General features: G+C 38.8%; 1 protein-coding gene across 1 annotated transcript in view; it reads left to right on the top strand.

Moving 5' to 3' along the window:
* LOC144637980 (uncharacterized) overlaps nt 1-19,426 on the top strand; it is a 72,643-nt gene extending 53,217 nt beyond the window's left edge. Inside the window, exons 5-22 of the mRNA XM_078497074.1 lie at nt 9,465-9,839; nt 10,138-10,187; nt 10,305-10,364; nt 10,817-11,021; nt 11,307-11,414; nt 13,184-13,271; nt 13,667-13,757; nt 13,837-13,892; nt 14,314-14,437; nt 14,918-15,021; nt 15,525-15,627; nt 15,733-15,883; nt 16,009-16,090; nt 16,279-16,345; nt 16,678-16,760; nt 17,318-17,438; nt 17,776-17,817; nt 18,849-19,426. Of these exons, the coding sequence (XP_078353200.1) occupies nt 9,465-9,839; nt 10,138-10,187; nt 10,305-10,364; nt 10,817-11,021; nt 11,307-11,414; nt 13,184-13,271; nt 13,667-13,757; nt 13,837-13,892; nt 14,314-14,437; nt 14,918-15,021; nt 15,525-15,627; nt 15,733-15,883; nt 16,009-16,090; nt 16,279-16,345; nt 16,678-16,760; nt 17,318-17,438; nt 17,776-17,817; nt 18,849-19,013 (2,075 nt within the window). The 3' untranslated portion in view covers nt 19,014-19,426. The remainder of the gene's footprint in view (nt 1-9,464; nt 9,840-10,137; nt 10,188-10,304; nt 10,365-10,816; nt 11,022-11,306; nt 11,415-13,183; nt 13,272-13,666; nt 13,758-13,836; nt 13,893-14,313; nt 14,438-14,917; nt 15,022-15,524; nt 15,628-15,732; nt 15,884-16,008; nt 16,091-16,278; nt 16,346-16,677; nt 16,761-17,317; nt 17,439-17,775; nt 17,818-18,848) is intronic.
* Nucleotides 19,427-19,825: the final 399 nt, after the last annotated feature.

Genomic DNA, 19,825 nt, shown 5'->3' with positions numbered 1-19,825 from the left:
ACTCAAACTCCTGTTAAGATTTTATTCACACTTGTGAAGAAACGAACCGACGCTCAGAACTCGAAGCCTTGCTCGAAACTTTTTAGTCGCGCTTGCGAAGACGCGAACTCGCGCTTTAAACTCAAACTCTTGTTAAGATTTTTTTCACACTTGTGAAGAAACAAACCGACGCTTTGAACTCGAAACTTTTAGTCGCACTTGCGAAGACGCGAACTCACGCTTTGAACTCAAACTCCTGTTAAGACTTTATTCACACTTGTGAAGAAACGAACCGACGCTTAGAACTCGAAGCCTTGCTCGAAACTTTTTAGTCGCGCTTGCGAAGACGCGAACTCACGCTTTGAACTCAAACTCCTGTTAAGATTTTTTTCACAATTGTGAAGAAACAAACCGACGCTTTGAACTCGAAGCCTTGCTTGAATCTTTTAGTCATACTTGCAAAGACGCGAACTCGCGCTTTGAACTCAAACTCTTGTTAAGATTTTTTTCACAATTGTGAAGAAACAAACCGACGCTTTGAACTCGAAACTTTTAGTCGCACTTGCGAAGACGCGAACTCACGCTTTGAACTCAAACTCCTGTTAAGATTTTATTCACACTTGTGAAGAAACGAACCGACGCTTAGAACTCGAAGCCTTGCTCGAAACTTTTTAGTCGCGCTTGCGAAGACGCGAACTCACGCTTTGAACTCAAACTCCTGTTAAGATTTTATTCACACTTGTGAAGAAACAAACCGACGCTTTGAGCTCGAAACCTTACTCGAAACTTTTTAGTCGCGCTTGCGAAGACGCGAACTCACGCTTTGAACTCAAACTCTTGTAAAGATTTTATTCACACTGGTAAAAAAAAAAAAAACCGACGCTTAGAACTCGAAGCCTTGCTTGAATCTTTTAGTCATACTTGCAAAGACGCCTTTCGTAATTTTTATTTCCACTTGTTCACCTTCATGAACTGTCGCCCCTACCTGAACAAAACCTACCAGTATCACCCTCCCGGGGAGAATTTGTCTTTTCTTCCATCTTTCCGAGCGTTTAAATTTCCCGCTCGTATGCTAATCGGAAACTTCGTCGAATCCCTCGTGTGTTCTGAAGCTATTGCGCCATTGTTCAAAAATGGCCATATAGGGTCATTTTTCGCTTGCAAAACAAAGCCTATTGTTAGCAAAGTTGAAACGCATTTCTTGATACGTACAAAGTGTGACAACTTGTTATTACAAAGTGCGACAGCTTAATTTATTACAAAGTGCGACATTTTGTTATTACAAAGTGTGACGAGTGTTATTACAAAGTGCGACAGGTATTACAAAGTGCGACAGGTATTACAAAGTGCGATGATTATTACAAAGTGTGACAGAACACATGCTATTGTATGATTGTATTCTGTTATATAGACAAAACTGACAGATGCTTTGAAGCCAAAAAGAAAGAAAGAAAATCGCAGAAATGTCAAGATTGGCTTTACATCGTGACAGTGAGACTTGATTGGGCCTTAACTGACCGTTCTATTGTCGTTAACAATTCCCAAGTGATCCACATAAGTTCCTCTCGTGTCTTCGAGCCCTTAGAGTCATGTTGCACGGTACAACGCGTCAATTCAGTACAGGGCATGTGCTTGATTTATACAATATTCTTCCCCAAAAAGGAATAGGATCGGTCTAGCTTCGACGCTTGCGTAGAAAAAAAAAGTTTATCAGCACACATTCTTTCTTTACATTTTATATTTTTACCTATTTCAGTAAATATTTACTGTAGTTGACACAGTTCATTCCTATCCATCGAACTCCGTAGCCTGTTGTCTGCCAGCCGAAAGCTCGAACGTTTTAGGATTAATTGTATATTGTCAGGGAATGTTTATTCTAGACTTTTGATTATGCATTAATGATATTATTAGTCATGGCCAGAGGTTTTGGAAATAATAGCAACGATAATGCTGAGTGAAAACAATCTCATTTTAGTTTGAGTTTAATGACTTTCATTAATTACTTTCAGCATTTGTCGTATTGCCACCAGCTACCCCATCATCGTCAGGTAACTATAATTTCTAGAAAGGTATTTAGTGAATAAACCCCTTTAGGCGGCTGGTAAACTGGAGGGTAGTACCCGAGATCGAGGTTAAAAGATTGTCCGAAATATGAACAGTTGGCCAAGAAGTGAAGCTTCGAGGGCAACAGTGAAGTAACTAAAAGTTAATTGGTTTACGTATTTTGACCCCGTGATTTGAATATTGTGAAAACGTGACTTTGACCACTCTTCTATAAAATGAGCCGATGTTCAAAACTGAAACGCGTCGTCCGAAGTTGTACCGTGATGTGTTTTGTCCAATAACAGCGCATAATTATTAATTATATCGCCGAGTAAAATTGGCTTCCCTGTTAAGGAGAGGTTACACGCCCGGGGGGGGGACTCCCATATTAAAGGGACGGGGATGCTCGTCGGAAATTTTTAAAAGAACCCCTAAAAGAGACCAATTTGGGCGTGGCTCAAGATTTTTTAGACCCCTAAAAGATACCAAAATTCGGAAAAAAGAACTTATATTTGTATTTTTCTTCGGGTGCGACCCTAAACGAGACCCTAGCGGCTAAAAATATTGCCATTTTCCCCACAACACCCTTAGCGAGACCCAAAGTCCGAAATTTATCCCCCTAAGCGAGACGACGAGCATCCCCGCCACTTTCATATGGGAGTCCCCCCCCCCGGGGTTACACGGGACGATTTTAACGGCAATTTATAATCAAAGTTGCACGAGACAGCTTTGAACGCAACGTTAATTTGACAACGGTGTGTTACAGGAGATCATTTTTAACACAACATTGCGCGTGCAAACAGCTTCGTCAGCAAATTGCGTTAAAAGTCGACGGCGAAGGTGTTACACGAACCAACTCCAACAAAATTTGGTAGCAATGATCGCTTTCCTGCAACATGTTGTCGCAACAAATGATGCACTAAAAATCGTCGGCGCATCATGCTACACCGCGTCGATTTTTAACGCAACGTTGTTTCGTTGAAATGGTCTTTAAAATTAATATCGTCTAGTAAAACGCCACATTTTGCTAAATAACGGCTTAATAGCAGAGTATTTGCGGACGTAGTCTTTCAGTATGTTATAAAATCCTGAAAAATACAACTTGATGGCAAACCGGAGCTGACTCTACAGTTAAGTGTAATGCAGTTTTGACAAAACTATAGCATGTTTCTTCTTATAGTGAATGGTTGCAAAAATTACACAGTCCTTAGTGAATCAGACCGAGCTCAAGGAAATACAATACTTAACTCTTACAGGGAAGGCCAAAAAACAGTCAAAATTGACCACATTTGGTTTTTATTTATTTTCTCAGGAGATATTTACAACTGAGAAGAAAGACATACCTCTTTTGAAAGGTTATAGAACAGGCTTTCAGGAAAAAATGTTTTTGTCCAAAACAAACCATAATATTTTTGAATATATTAATTTAATTACCTTAAATTACAATAAAATGGCCAAAAATTTTGGACAAAAAGCAACAAGTTTCACAAATGTTTAAGGTTATAAGAAAAAGTTAAAAGCAAAAATGTTCCTTGTTATTTTGGCAACATATTCAGCAATTATGGCTGAAAAAGAATGAAACAAGAATTTATTACAATTTATCTAAGCAAATTTTTAACCTAATTTGCATAAATTAGCATAAATATTTAGGTCAAGTAGCGTCACAGAATTTCGAATATTTTGTTACTTCTGTTGTCCTAAAAACCCTTTTCCTCAAAATATTACGATCTCCTTATACTCAGAGTTAAATTCAGACATCCATTCTAAGCAACAAGCAAGGTTTTGTACGCAGAAAGCAAATATAAATAACATTTCATTGCATATTAGACCATGTGCCCTCGTACGGTTCGTACCAAGTACACAACTCTCACCTTGATTTCGATCGATTCATCGCTTGTATTTCGCAGTTGACGATCAAGATCAATAGGCATCCCATTATTACTGCCTTCTTTCTCTAAAAACAAATTCAAAAGCTCTCTCTTCCCTGACAACCGCAATCGACGAAAGCTTCACGTTTGACGCCATTTTGAATTGATTTTTGTCCGAATCGTGAAATACGTCGTGTAGGCCACATTCAAGTATATTAGCTCAAATTTGCGGGGGGATTGGGTAATTATCTTGTCACGCATTCTACAAAATTTTGTAGCGATTGGACGAAGAATAAATTTTCAGTGATTTTTTTCGTCATCGTTCCTGAAGGAACGATATTTAAAGAGGGTAACCCAGTTGAGTTAAACAAAAGAAATGTGATCAATGGCACCTGCCCGGGGGGGGGGGGGATACTCCATATAACGGCCTATACGGGGAGGCTCCGCCCGAAAGGGGTACCTTTTTCAGGCTTCAGGTATATAAAAGGGTAGCGATTTCACAAGTTTAGGTATATGAAAGGGTATGAAAATCCGTCATTTTGGTTTTTTAAAAGGCCTGTAATTAAAATATTTCAAACAGACCCACTTTATTGCTGTATTATTTTAATTTATTAAGCGCTTCATAAAAATGACAAGAAAACTTCCTGTTCTAAGGCTGTCACGTCTTTAAGGTATATGAAAGGGGTACCTTTTTTCAGTAAAAGGTATACGAAAGGGGTACAATTTCTGTCAAAATGGTATATGAAAGGGTAAGGGGTAAGAGCTTGGGGCGGAGCCTCCTCGTAAAAAACCTTTTTGAAAACTTTTCATCGGTAAACACGCATAAACGAGGGGCAAGAAAAAAGAGGCAATTCACATATAACTTCACCCTACCAACATCAACAAGTATAAAGGAATCCGAATTTCCAGAAGCATGGATGCCAGTAATAATATGAGTACTAATTATTTCTCGCTTGTTGGAATGCGTTCTTTTTACATTGATTCCAGTCGAAGCTCTTGTAAGCGACCACCTCGGAAATCGAAAATAGTGATCGTAACTAGAGTAAGTTGTTTACAAGAATGGGCTATCGTAATCTACTACACGCTGAACAATAGAAGCTGGTCACTTATACCAGAGATTTTATCGGGAATCTTTCGACTGTAAAAAAAATAATTGAGTGTTCACTTAGGAGAGCTTAACGAGAAAAAGACCAATTGGCAATTTCCGAAAGGTGGTCGCGGTCGGTTACGGGAGCGGTTGCTTAAAGGAGAGCTTTTAATTACAGATCTTTGAGTGACAATCCAAACGGGGTTTCACAATGCTGGTCGTAACTAGAGCTGGTCGCTTATTTCCTCTCGAATTTGAGAGTATCTCACAGACGCTAATATCTTCGAGAACACAAAAACAGTAAACTTAGATTACAAAAATACTTTATACACTTAAAAAAAAAACTAGTATTTACATAAAAAGTATATAAGCAAAAATCGTCTAAATAAAGATAAAGCCCTGAATTTTTTTCTTTTACTCTGGTAAAGCACTTGTACGCGTACGGATAGAATCAGGTAACGCATTCCGCTGCTAAGCTGAGAAATAGGAAAACTAGAGGAAACCTTCAACTGTATTACGAACACTATACAAAATACATAAATAAAATAAATTACTGAATATATATAGCCAAATTGGTAACCTGTGTTTCGTCGAGAAGATAACATCTTTCAGACGTCACAAGAGTAGGGAAAAGTTAGTTGAGTTATCGCAAAGACCGCAGTGATTTCGAAAAATAAACCTTGTTCCACAAAACCTTAATTACCGTATTTACTCGAATAAGCGCCGCCCCCGAATAAGCGCCGCCCTCGAATAAGCGCCGCATTTGGGACAAAAAAGTAAATAAGCGCCGCCCCCGAATAAGCGCCGCAGTCCCGATGCGGCGCTTATTTGATGAATTCCGTTTACCTTAAAAAACACTACTAGTCCCACAAAGCAACTCTAAAACATACTTTGACATGTCTTTCCAGCCAAAGCGATGTTTTTGCAGTTCAAAGTGATTGTTTTACCGCTTACCCATTAGTTTTTCTATCCACCATTCTTACAGTACGTAGTTCTATAAATGCTGTGAAGGCCGCGAACTTTGCCAAGGCACTTAAGGTCGCGGGGGATACCTACAGCATGAATAAATTCATGAAGGGAAATTTTGCTTGAACTGCGTCTTTTAAAACGCTTATTTCTCAGCTGTTATGGGTGCGATTAAGCTCAAATTTTACAGAGACATAAAGTAATGATAAAAAATTGTGAATGTCACCTTTTTTTTGGTATATTGCATTTAACGGCGATGTTATAGCCTCGTTAGTGCCAAATTGGGAAAAACATGATTTTGTGGCAGAGTTTGCGGAACGAGTAGGATACAGCACACTGTGATATTGTCAAAAACTAATCAGTCAATATCTCTAGAGTGTCATAACAGAAGCGGATTTTTTAATTTAAAGTTTGCCAGCAAGTTATGGCGGTTTAAGTGCGCAAATTTGAATTTAATGTCTTCTACCTCTTTCTAAAAGCGCTCTTTTAAAATTCCGCTTCTGTTATGACACACTACAGTATTCATAGTTTACCTATCTGCAGTGACAAGTCATGAAGTTCTGTATCCGTGCTGTATTCTCTGCCACAAAATTGTCGGAAAAGTCCAAACTTTGAGATTTCCGAAGATGTCCCGACCCAAATACGATCATTTTGCCAAGGAGAGATGTAATTATGGTAACTATATTCCACGCTTTTATGGTGAGAACAATGCGTTTTTAAAAAGTACACGATTGTTTATGCAAAATATTTTTGTGATTACTCTGAGTTGCAGAAATATTCAAATTTAAATGAAAAAAAGGTCAAAGACTTCCTACAATCTATATGAACGTATATCGCTAAGTGTTGTTTTAAATTGGTTAAAATATCAAAGAAACAGGGATTTTTTACAAATCACGCGCACGCGCCCATATTTTTGTCCAGTCATAAATATCTCGTAAAGTTGTCGATGTCAGTCGTTGTACTTCGTGCATACGCTTTAAATAAATGCATAATGATGAGCCTAAGTTGTCCCCCGCGACCTTAACGCCACTTCTCTCTTCAGCAAGAGACGAATACTGACAACCAAAAGATGCTATTTTCAATTACTGCAAAATATAAGATTCTTTTCGGCGGGCAAATTTTAAATAAGCGCCGCCCTCAAATAAGCGCCGCCCTCGAATAAGCGCCGCACTTGAGGCGCGAAAAATTAAATAAGCGCCGCGGCGCTTATTCGAGTAAATACGGTAGCCAAGATAGAAAAGAACTAGACAAAGTTAATGGTTCAATGTCTAGTGAGAAAGTGTAAAAGTAGTTATTTTCAAGGTTATTGTAAAATGAACAAAAAGGTAAGGAAGAGCACAGGCGTCCCACTGAACTCACCATTCGAGAAATCGATCGAATAAATGATTTATGTAAGCGTATGAGTGATTTATAAAAAGCATATCGAGTGGGACGTGACTACTTGAAGTGCTCTGTGTTGCGTTACAATTTAGGCCGTTGGAGATTTGAGCACTCTTTAAGACTTTGTATGGAGGCTAAAATAACGTGAAATAAAAGCGCTCGACGAAATAAAATTTTTTATTTTCTTCTTTGTTCGTGAGCGGGCGGTATTCTACAAATCCTGCGATCTGATTGGTTCCGGGAGCGGGCGGTATTCTCCAATCCGGCCCGCTCACAGCGGGCGGTATCCGTTGAGATGAATCGCCGAGTGTACTTTCCGCGCGAAATCATTTTACAGCGTTGTACGAACGAACACATGAAAGATTTGCTCAGCAAAACCGAAATAACTGCTCAACAATCGTTTTAAATGTGAAAGGACAAAATAGAAGTGGAATTAAAGGCCTCGAAGTTCTTCCAAAGGCGAGTATTCATTTCTTTATCGACAAATTAAAGTCGAGTTCTAGTTTCGTAGTTTGTGGTTGTTTCTACATTTCGCAATCATTTCAACGCCATTGCGGTAAGCTGCACCGGTTTTTAACTTCAATTTTGAGTTTAACAACTGCCTTTTATCGGCCACTTTTTTGCAAAAGCAAAACACTAGTTGACATCTTTCAACTGAGAAAATGAGATTCTTCAATTAAAAACAGTCAAAATAATTCTCGCAATATTGTGCCGTACGGCCAAACTACGCATTTCATTCAGTTTCACTTTCGCACTGTTTATCGCAAAGAAATTCTGCTGGGAATCAACGCAAAGTTTATTAATTCGTTAAATACAAGTGTGTATAGCTGTACCGGAACTGTCTTTCAGTTAGTTAGTATTTTTAAGTCATCAAACAAACAGAAATCCTTTCAAAACATTCATATGGAGAAGGCCAAATCGATATAAAAGTGTTTTAAAGTTTTGTCAATAATAATGCTTTGGCTCGATTTTACATTTATGTTTTATTTACTACTTCAATTCCTTTTATATAATTATTGAATCTCTTCAATGTAAATTTAATATGTTGTACTTTTTTGTGAGTACGGTTCATTTAGGTGAAGCGATTTTATTCCGAATTAAATAACAAACAGCATTTTATTAACTACAATCTTGCTAATCCGTCGATCGACTCAACATTGAAATGACGCGCGAATACAAAGATTTTGTGACACAATCTTTCAAGGTTTCTTTTAAAGACAAACTGAAAATAGGAAAAAAATAAAAACGTTATTCACCAGCCTTGGTCGGTCCGTATTGGGAAAAACTGTGCCCTCGGTCTTGGAACGGCCCTCGGCCTGCGGCCTCGGGCGGTATCCAAGACCTCGGGCACAGTTTTTCCCAATACGGACCTCCCGGCTGGTGAATAACCTATATATCTTCTTTTCAATAAAATAAAGAAAACGTGCTCACCTTTCTTTATTTCTATTGTCCTTTTGGGCTATTTCATCGTTGTTTTTTTTTTTTTTGGGGGGGGGGGGGATTGCGGTTTTTGTCGTAGCCTTCATAAAACGAAGTCAAGGCTGGATAGAGCCATTTCAAACCAGCCGTGCCGTGAGGCTGTTTTCTCGCAAAAATTCGATTCTGCGGCTTGATTTTCCCTTCCGACGTAAAGAAGAAAAGTTCATTTTTCTCCTCGTCTGGTCGGCTTGGAAAAAAACTGGAGCTTTCAGCTTTCCTACGCAACTTGTTCCCGTCTTTTAGACTACGGCGCAGTTGGAAATCAAACATTGCGACCGCTCCAGCGTGACAACTGCGATTGACCGGACGGGTGCACAGTCAAAATTTTCACACGTTTAGTCTTACATTACAATGGGCGTCAAAATTCTCCCGTGGGGCCGTGGGGAAAGAGATGTCACGCTGGAGCGGTCGCAATGTTTGATTTGATCAGTGCACTGCAAGTAGTCACGTCCCACTCCATATGCTTTTTATAAATCACTCATACGCTCACATAAATCATTTAATCGATTGATTTCTCGAATGGTGAGTTTGGGACGCCTGTGGGAAGAGTAAGCAATATGTGACATGCCTGAACAAAAAAAAGATAATTCAGAAACCGGCTACAGAAAGCAAATGTTATTTTGTTAACTGACTATAGCTAGTTTGTATGTTTCTACTTGAAGTGGATGGTTGTAAAAGTTACAAAGTCTTGAGTGAACCAGAACGTGCTCAAGGAAACACAGAGCAGAACAATTCGAGATGCGGTGATTCCAATCTGGCACCAGGGTGGTATCGTTTTCAAGGAGCTGCCGGTGATCGGATAGCGGACAAATGCGTTCCTGTTGACCGCTGCGGTACTCAATCTCCTGGTTGGCTTTCTGGTGCCCACCCTACAGTCGCCGAATGCGTGGTAACTCGTAAAGTCTGTTATCATTGGTCAAAAAGATGTTGTCATAGGAGTAACAACATTACCGTGAAGAACTGTGGCTCTTATTACGTGTACGAGTTATACGAGACGCCTGGATGCTATCTTCGCTACTGTGGCAACGCTGGCGCCAGTAAGTTGGCTTTGATACCTTTGTTGTGTATTTCAAACAACAATCAGGGGGAAACGTTCTGTGAGATTATCCTCTCTTGGCTTGTGCCTTCCGTACCGAGTTGACATATCATTTCGTCCTTATTCAGCATCATCTGGGAAGCTTAATGTTAGCCTTTGATTTTTTGCTAAGTTATTTTAATCGGTATGCGCTGTGTTTCTCTTGCTTGTCACTTCAATCGTGTACGTCTTAAATTAACTGTATAATAAGTTAATACGTAACTTACTAATGAAGCAGCAATTACATATTCCTTTTCCAGCACCAACATCATCACCATCGTCGTCGTCATCGATAACCACAAAGGAAGTGGTGCGTATAGCTTTAAATAACAACGTGGACCTGCATCAACACCCTTCTGATTTGTTTTTCACATGCACTTACCTAAAATAAACATTAACTTGATTTAAATATTTCTCTTCATCCTAGAAGAAGAAGTTCATGGTTTCATTGAGCACAATAGATGTTCTGCAAGCCACTTCCTTACAGGTTTCTGCGACATTTTGTTAACTAACTTATCAAGAGAACTACAGGAAATAAAAATGTCATTAAAGATGTGAATATTGTTCATCGTGGTGTAAGATAGGTAATGAACGTTTATTCGTTTGTCTCACGATAGAATCGCTTTGAGGTGTTGATCGCGACGTTTCGACTGCAATACTGCTAGTCTTCATCAGGCGATGAGGTCGATTGTTTACGCGTCGCTATTTATGCACGTTGGTTCGCTGTGATTGGTGCATAAATAGCGACGCGTAAACAATCGACCTCATCGCCTGATGAAGACTAGCAGTATTGCAGTCGAAACGTCGCGATCAACACCTCAAAGCGATTCTATCGTGAGACAAACGAATAAACGTTCATTACCTAGGAAATAAATACTTTATATGCCAGCTGTGGTTCTTGCGTGAAATAACTTAGAACGTTATTGTGTGTAATTTCAGGAGGCAGTCATCTTGTTTAAAAACACCACCGAGAAGTATAAAAAGATGCTCTTCCAGCAAGTTCAATTTAATGCAACAGCAGAACAAGAACAAAAGGAATCTATCTTTCAGACGGCAGTTGCCTTCGAGAAATTTGTGCTTAATTATAGCCATTACCATCTCAACGAATCAAGGCCGCAAATAAATATCTTTTCCAGTAGTCTTGGTGAGTGAACTTGCCATTTAGTTTCTTCAGGTTAAGGTCGTAAAAAAGTCTCCCACGAAAAATTGTATGGTCGCTATTCAGTATTTAAATAGTTTATTAATTTATCTATTCATCATTTATTCTTACCTCCACGCATTCCTGTATCTAAAATATTTTTAGTTGATCCATGTATATAATATCTTTTAAACCAGACAAAACGCATATATCCCAGACAACATCAGTCAGTGTCGCCAGTTTAACCATTCTTACCATAATTTATTCTTCTATCGATATCTTATCTTACAGTTCTACGTATTCAGCGAGGCTTCCCTCAAAATACGAGCGACTTCCTTCTCGAGGTACCTGGAAGCAAATACTCCATCAAAGTTTCCTCAAGAAATTTCGACAACAGCGGTTTGTGAACAATTTTTTTTATTGGCTTTAAAATCCTTGTAATTTTCAAACTTCAATCCTTGTACCAACTGATCTCCTATATTAACAAAAACAATCTGAACGAGTCATTTCAGTCTGCCTACAAACAGTATCACAGCACAGAAACGGCTCTCATTCGCGTACATAATGACATCCTCACAGCCATTGATAATCGTAGAACGGTAATTTTATTACTTCTGGACCTCTCTGCTGCTTTCGATACTGTTGACCACGATATTCTCCTCTTTCGTCTACAACAGTGCTTTGGAGTTACTAGCAAGCCGTTATTATGGTTTAAATCTTATCTGTCCAATCGCATGCAGTATGTGTCCGTGGATGGTGGGGCTTCCTTGAACCATGCTCTTCAGTGTGGTGTTCCACAAGGATCAGTGTTGGGACCCATTTTGTACCTGCTTTACACTTCACCCCTTTCTGACATTGTTAAGAAATTCAACTTGAGTTATCATTTTTATGCTGATGATTCACAACTTTATCTGTCCTTTAAGCCAACTATACCCGGTGATAGGGATTTAGCTGTGTCCAACATTGAGCGCTGTGTACACGAGATTGATCACTGGATGTTGGTTAATCGTCTTAAACTGAACAAAGATAAGACTGAACTTCTAGTGATCTCCGCTAAACATCTACCGAGACCAATCCTTCAAGAAATCTCTGTCGTCAACGAGACCATCCGCTCCTCGCAGAAAGCAAGAAATATTGGTGTCATTTTTGACCATCATTTTCGTTTCAATGAGCATATTGCAAGTATTTGCAAATCATCTTTTTACCATCTCTGTAATATCAGCAATATAAGGAAGTACCTGTCATCCACCACTACTGAAATACTTGTTCATGCGTTTGTATCTTCAAAATTGGATCACTGCAATTCTTTACTCTATGGCTTACCGAACTGTCTAATAAAAAAGCTACAGCACGTCCAGAATGCCGCCGCTCGTCTCATCACCCTCTCAAGAAAACACGAACACATCACACCTACTTTGTTAACTCTCCACTGGCTTCCTGTTAACTATCGCATCATCTTTAAAATTCTACTCATCACGTACAAGGCTCTAAACGATCTGGCACCTTCATACGTTCGCGACCTCCTTACTCCTTACACTCCACCTCGTCAGCTACGCTCATCTTCAAAAGACCTTCTTTCTATTCCGCATTTCAACTTGAAAACATATGGCGCAAGATCTTTCTCCGTGGCAGCTCCTACACTCTGGAATACTCTACCTTCTGACATTAAGAACAGCTCCTCAGTGTCCCTTTTTAAACATAAACTTAAAACTTTCCTTTTTAAAAAAGCATTTTTATAACTTTTTAGCAACATTTTTTATTAGTCTAAGATTTTAAGCATTTTTTGTAACCTTTTAACTATTTTTATATTTATTTTTTTTAAATACTGTTTTTACACGTTACTACTGTAAAGCGCTTTTGAACTTTCAGGATACTGGCGCTATATAAATATTTTATTATTATTATTATTATCTTTCAAAAACTTTCCCAGGCCATTTCCGTTCAACCTAACACCAAATTAATTTGAACATTATGAACATTTATCTTCATTCCTTTTTTTAGCAACATTCGTTACGACACCTTGAAACGATCTGATCGGGTTGTATTGCTCAAGTCGCTTTCATTCAGCCGCAACTATCAGTACTTGCAGTATTTTTTCTCAAGAAACGTTTTAGTCTTCTTCGCCCCATTTGTGTTAGTAATTTAATGTTCTTTTTATTTTAATCTAGAAACGGTGGTAGTTGGTATTGTGTACAAAGATTTTCACGAATTATTGATAACAAATCATTCCAAGAACGATGGAATTGACAACACCAGGTAACTTGAAACGAAAAACTTTAATTCCTCATTGAGAAAGGGTGATTAAAATGACTTCTATTGACATTTTTGTCGTCCTGCATACACGCCTTATTGCAAAGGCACGATCAGATGCCGTAGGAGTGGGGACTTTCTCAGCGCAATGAAAAAAAGAGCACTTGAGGCTGTCTTGTCTCCGCTTTTTGCTGTTAAAAGTAAGCTCCTATTTCCCCATGTAAATACACTATGCCTCTTGCAAAGATAGAGGTGTGTATCTCGCTCCGTTGTCCATGACTTTTGAAAGTCAAAGGTGTCACATTCAGTAAAAAAGGACAAATAAATATGTGCTTTTCATTTCCGTGCGAAAATAGATCTACAAGTTGAACTAGGTGTTTATATACTTATTTTCTACTCAGACGACTCAACACAATGATTATGGCAGCCACGATGGATCCCAAGCCGAAAACATTACTGGAGAATGTCGCCTTAAAATTCAAGCATCTTACGGTAAGCATAATACCCAAAGTGTTTTGCTCTGTTTTGCATTTATTTCGCTTAAAACGTTTGTGACCAAATCTGTTCTTAGGTTGCTGACGGCAAGAGATTCTGTGTGTTTTGGAATGGCTTCAACGGCGAGAAAAGGTAATCATCAAGTTGAAAATGTACAAGGCCTAGGCAGTGACCGTACGATTGTTGATCGAGATTGTCTCATCGACGTGCTTACAACGCAAATTGTTTGGTCAAAAACAAACCTTCAATGCGCCATTTATAATCGCGTCAAATTAAAGCGTCGAGTCTGTGAATGAGACCCAAGCCAAGCAGAATAGACCGTTATTGTAGTTAAAGCACAACCGTAATGGACCTTTGATGTCATTTCCCGACTCCAAAATCTCCGCTTTCTTTTGAGCTCTATATTTTGCTTCATTTCTTGTCATCAAACGTGACCAAGTTGTAATGAAAATAAATATAGTTAGAAGAATTCAATTGCTTTACTTGGAAAATCTCTCGGTTAAGACTGACAAACGTTTCATATTTTGAAATTTTGTTAACTACTTCCTTGCAGTCCTGACGGGTGGTCTGGTGAAGGATGTCATGCTAAATCGACGAGCAATGCAAAAGAAACGGAATGCAGCTGCAACCATATGACTCACTTCGCTGTTTTATTCGACTACAGCGAGAGTCAAGAGGTAATATCAATATATTGCGTATAGGGTAATTAAGGTAAGGTTTGCACAAGGGCGGCCAAAGTTGGCCACACCCCTTGCTATTGTCTTCTTTTCCTAGTCCGGCATGAAGCGACTGAGATTATTGCAACAGTGTATTTTCTTAGTTCAAGGCAGGTTACCCCAAGCAATTTTTCAGGTTCCCTGACCGTTCGCCGTTATCCATTTATACTCCTGGGTGAAAATAAGCACTGCGAGTGAAAAGTGCCTCAAAACACAACATAATGACGCCGGCGAGCGCTTGGTTAAACCCGAGCCGCTCGATCCAGAGTCCAGCACAATAACCATTATCTAGAAACCACTGCAGCTCCTACATTTCCAACAGTGGTCAACATCTGATTTCTCCAAACTGTATAATTAAATTTCAAATAACAAAAATGTACTTCTTCAGTACTCAACAAGTTGTTTGTTTTCTATCATTTCATGTATTTTTTTAACTGACAGATCACAAAGACGGATGAGAAGATACTGAGGATTCTTACTTACGTGGGATTAGCTCTCTCCATCACAGGAGAAACTCTGACGATAATCTCATATGTGCTTCTTACGTAAGTTATATATGAAATGTTCCAATTCGCCTTATTTTTGTCTAGAAACCGGCACTTCATGATTAATGTTCCTTAGTTTGTGTAAACACGGGAAATAAATAACGTGTACATAACAGTCTTAACATAATGCAGTATTTTAGTCAAGTACTGTCTGTGTCCACTCTTTCGTCCAGTCCAGGGTCTGTCCAAGTTTCCATTTCCATTAAATTGCTCCAACTCGAATTCGAGTTAACATCAAAGAATGTAAAACATGATGCTTGGCATGTTTTCATTTATGAATTAGTGGATCTTCCGAGCATACTCGAACCACGAGAAAACATTAGAATGCCATTTTCGCTATTATCCTTGTGGTTTGGGTCGCGACTCTGGAGAGTCACTCAGGTAACTTGTACAGAAAAAAGGAAATGCTTAGCTCCTAGCCATAGCGTGTACTTGTTTAACTGTCATTGTTTTCGTATTCAGTGTCTGCTTTTGTTTGGTTTCTTTGTTCTTTTTTCCATCAGTGATGTGCATCAGCCTCTGTCTCAAATAAGGATGAGTCTTGCCGGATCTCTCGGAGTTGGGCAGATAATCTTCCTTGTCGGAATAAATGCATCAAAGAACACGGTAAAAGACTTGTCAAGGCTCAGGAGAACAGTAGCATAGGCTTAAGGGTAGATGTAGATATGAAGAAGTAACGACTTAATGACAAATGTGTTTGCTGCTTCACAGGGTGCTTGTGTTACAGTTGCAGCTCTTCTGCAATACTTTCTAATGACAGCTTTCTGTTGGATGCTTGTCGAAGGAATCTACTTTTACTTGTTTGTTGTCAAAGTTTACAACATCAACAACAAGATGGCCATCTATCATCTCATGTCATGGGGTAAGTTCGATCTTGAACAATCATAGTTCACTTCTCTTATTGCGCTGGATGGCTTATAAGCCCCATGCAATTGGCTCCCTTTTCAAACTGTTCTGGAGACATACCTGTGTTCTTTTTTACTGCAGGTATTCCTGCCGTCATGGTCGCCATGTCGCTGAGCATTGCTGCAGGAAAAGATGGAATCCAGAGTTTCATCGATGATGAATAGTAAGCACCTCCTTTAAATGTTACTTCTTTTGTCTTCCCTTTCTTACCGATTGTTTGGCGGAGTATACGATTTTACATGAAGAAAGCTTGGTTCCCATCATTTTCTAACCTTTATTTTCTTTCATTTTTTTTACGTATACCTTAGCAATATCCGAAAAATTTACTCTTTGTTTTGATTTTGCTTTAAGCTGTTGGATGTCTTCAGACAACAATCTGATCTGGATATTTGCTGCATTTGTGGTGGTGATTGAAACTGTAAGGAAAATGAATGTCAAATCAGTCTTGTTCGTTTTGTAAGCTTTAAGTTTTCGGGTCGTGAGATTAGCTGATATTTGTTTAGTTGTTTATTTGTTATGTAGTTTGGTTGTTTGTTTGTTTGCTCTTCGTATTTAAAATAAAGAAAATTAAAGCCGCATGCAATCTGCATGCAACTTCTGCATGCAGCAAAACGCCCATTACAAACAAATACTTATATTAAGCCCTCAGTGAATACGTCTTTTCCTCTACACATGCTGATACATTTTTTATGAAGCTTTGGCCCTTCGTTTAAATAGATCTCATTTCACATTTTCCTTTTTTTTCTTAAGGTTAACCTGTTGATACTTGTGCGAGTCGTCAAGGAAATGAGAACAATGCAACCAACAGAAGACAATCTCAGTCATCAGATACGGTAAGAAATGACGTTTACTGCAAACATCAAAACAGTCTTTTAATCACCCAACAGGATTCGAACCGGAGGGGGGGAAGGGGGTGGGGTTTGCCTCGAAATTTGAGTCGCGACATTCTGTTGCGTCTCTCTTTGTCACTTTCTCGTCAATCATCACCCGAACTTTTAGAGAACACTTTCGCCTTTATTAATACTACTTAATAAAAAAACAAGGTAGATTGTGCTAAAAGATTTCTACTGTTATTAGAAAAGTACATCATGATGACATAACCAAAGCTAGTTCGATAAGGGTTAATTATATTAATACATTTTAAAAATTTCTCATGAATTCCAGATTTACCCTTATACCACAAACCCGGTTTGTCTCAACGCAGCCCACTGGCCTCCCCGTTCTAAAAACAGAAAGAAACAATTGAGGGAAGCAAGACGATGCAAAGACCGACAGAGTGCACAGAGATATCACTTCTAGTAACAAATAAAAAAGTATTCTTAGTTAGGACTTTGCCAACTTGGGAATTGGAATTGAATGTCAAGACTCCAACTGTTGTTGTTTTCTTCAGAGTTGGCATCAAAGCATGCGCAGTGATGAGTCCCCTGCTGGGGATCACGTGGTTATTTGGTCTTCTGTCGCCATTACACAAAGCTTTTGTCTACATTTTTACGGTCCTTAACTCCATTCAGGTGAATTACTGATTTCAACAGTTAAATTTCTTTTTCTTTCAGACATTTTTTGTAATCTTTTCTCAAGCTGTATACTTGTACCTTTATACCTAATTTCCCTGTGTTTAGATTAAAAAAACCCATATTGATTTTAATGATGGGAAAACATAATGTGATCTATTGTACTCTTCAGTTCCTTTTAAGAAAGACCATTAAAATAGTGTTGTTATCAGATGACGATTAAGGATTGTATGATATCGAAAACAAAAAAACTTTAATTTCAGCCCTAACGTTTCTCTCTTTTTCCGGCTGAAATGCGTAAACATTATATAATCTATCTTTTAAACTATTTTTAAAGGGATTTTTGATATTCCTCCTACACTGTGCGAAAAACAGCCAGGTAAGATGCCCTGAAGAATATCATTTTAATTAATAATATTTTCCAGATTTTCCGGTTATTTGTTAATCCATTTGCATGAATTAAAGAATATACAGGCATTTCCTGGAGACTCGGGAGGCGCAGTGGTCTAGTGGTTAGGGAAGCTCAAAACAAAATATCTAGAAGACAAAACAACTGGCCACTACACTGTGTTATATTCAAGCATAACGACGTTTACTCTCAGATAACCTGAGAATTTAAATTATTTAATTTATTTGTGATTTATTATGGTGGTAATCGATTGGCCCATTGCTTTACTCGAAATTCAGAAAATTGTAATGTAAACGTCGAACCGAAAGAACTGGCCATCCCTGCAGGCTGGCCAGGTTACTAAAATTTACTCTCAAATAGCTCTCTCGCTGGCATCTCCCATTGTTACGGAAACCTGACCAAATGCCAATGAGTTACCTCTGTTGCCGTGGTGGAATCCACTGATGCATCCAAGTGGAATAGCAATAGTCCTGCTCGCTTTGGGCTAGCGAGTCAAGGGCCGGTTACACGTGCCCTATAGAGGTTAGGAAGAGCTATAACTGGTTATAAGAAGCTAACAATGCTGGAAATTTGTTGCCAAAAGGCCTGTATATACACTGAGGATCGAAATGCACCAATCAGAGCTGTTGAAAACCAACCAATCACAGCGCAGCCGTGTGCTTTATAAGCTAACGCACAACCAGTCGACCTTATCGCCTGATGAAGACTAGCAGTATGCAGTCGAAACGTTGCGATCTCCATCACACGTGACTACGTCGTGAGACAAACGAAATGATACTTTATTATTGTACTCTACCACGATGAATAACCACAACATTTTTTATGACAAGGCCTGTATATATTTAGTTGGCATTTTTCTTGGTCAAGTAAGTCAAAGACCGTTAACATTTGTGCTAATATATTTTTCAAAAAAATAATTAAGGTTCAGCAAAACAAATAATGATCAACAACGAACCTGTGTTTTTTTGTCAATTGATTCTGTTGTTTTATTATACCTGCAGTTAAAAGACCGGTTCAAGAGGAAGCTAAATACTGTTTTTCCAACTGCAAACGATGGAAACCCTGCCAGGAAAACTTCAAAGGTTAATCAAAGTGATGCCGGCGCAGTGGGGACAATTGAAGTTCAGCCATATAACAGTGTATTTGAACTAAAGGAGCAGCAATAATGGGGAACTCTGGTCGTGTTCTTTGTAAATTTTCAGACATTCTGCGTACTATGCCCTCCTCTTGATATTATCAAAAAGCAGTTAGTTTCTAAGAGAGTGTGGGTGCGCTGCTTGATTATTAACTTGAAGTAAATAAAGGTAAAGAAACATCTCAAAATGAGTTTGGAAGTTAGAGCTGACGTTTTCAGAGTTGAAAATCTAATTTGTTATGCTAAAGTACACAATTATAGTTTGTCGATTATTCTTTGTGTTATTTTAGAGAGGAGATTGTACCAAAAACACTCGTAGGTTTATGGTTGACAGCTTGCGGTCAAAATCTCGATTATTGTACGGTTTAGCAGGGTGTAAAGGGAGACGGGGCGGGGTTACAATCACGAATCACGAGCTTATCAATCACGTACATTTTTTGACCACTCACGAATCACGTATTTAATATACATTATTATATCTCTGAGATAGTACGCACGCTGTGATTGGTCAATTTTACGGGCCGTATTCTGCAGTACGGCCTGCGAAATTTGACTGAGAGCTCTCCTGATGCCGTACGCCTTTGCAATTTGAAATGTCTCGCGAAGAAATTTTCAAAACCGGTCCTACAACGTTCGCAGTCGGAGGAAAAAAGCGAGGAACAAAGGCGAAGCGAAGAAGGTCTACCGAACTTTAAACTCAATTTTTGTGATCAGTTGGAAGAAGAAAACTTCCCTGATGTGGCGGGCTTAGTGCAACCCGAGCAGGATTCAAGTCAAGAACTTGAAAGTTTCATCAGTGCCGAGAAATCTGCAAACACGATCAAGAAGACGAAAAGTGAATGG

This window comes from Oculina patagonica, chromosome 14, assembly GCF_052425735.1.
Source record: "Oculina patagonica isolate OP01 chromosome 14, crgOcupat, whole genome shotgun sequence".
NCBI lineage: Eukaryota > Metazoa > Cnidaria > Anthozoa > Scleractinia > Oculinidae > Oculina > Oculina patagonica.
The sequence above is the reverse complement of the archived record's forward strand: the minus strand, read 5'-3'. Positions and strand labels throughout refer to the sequence as shown.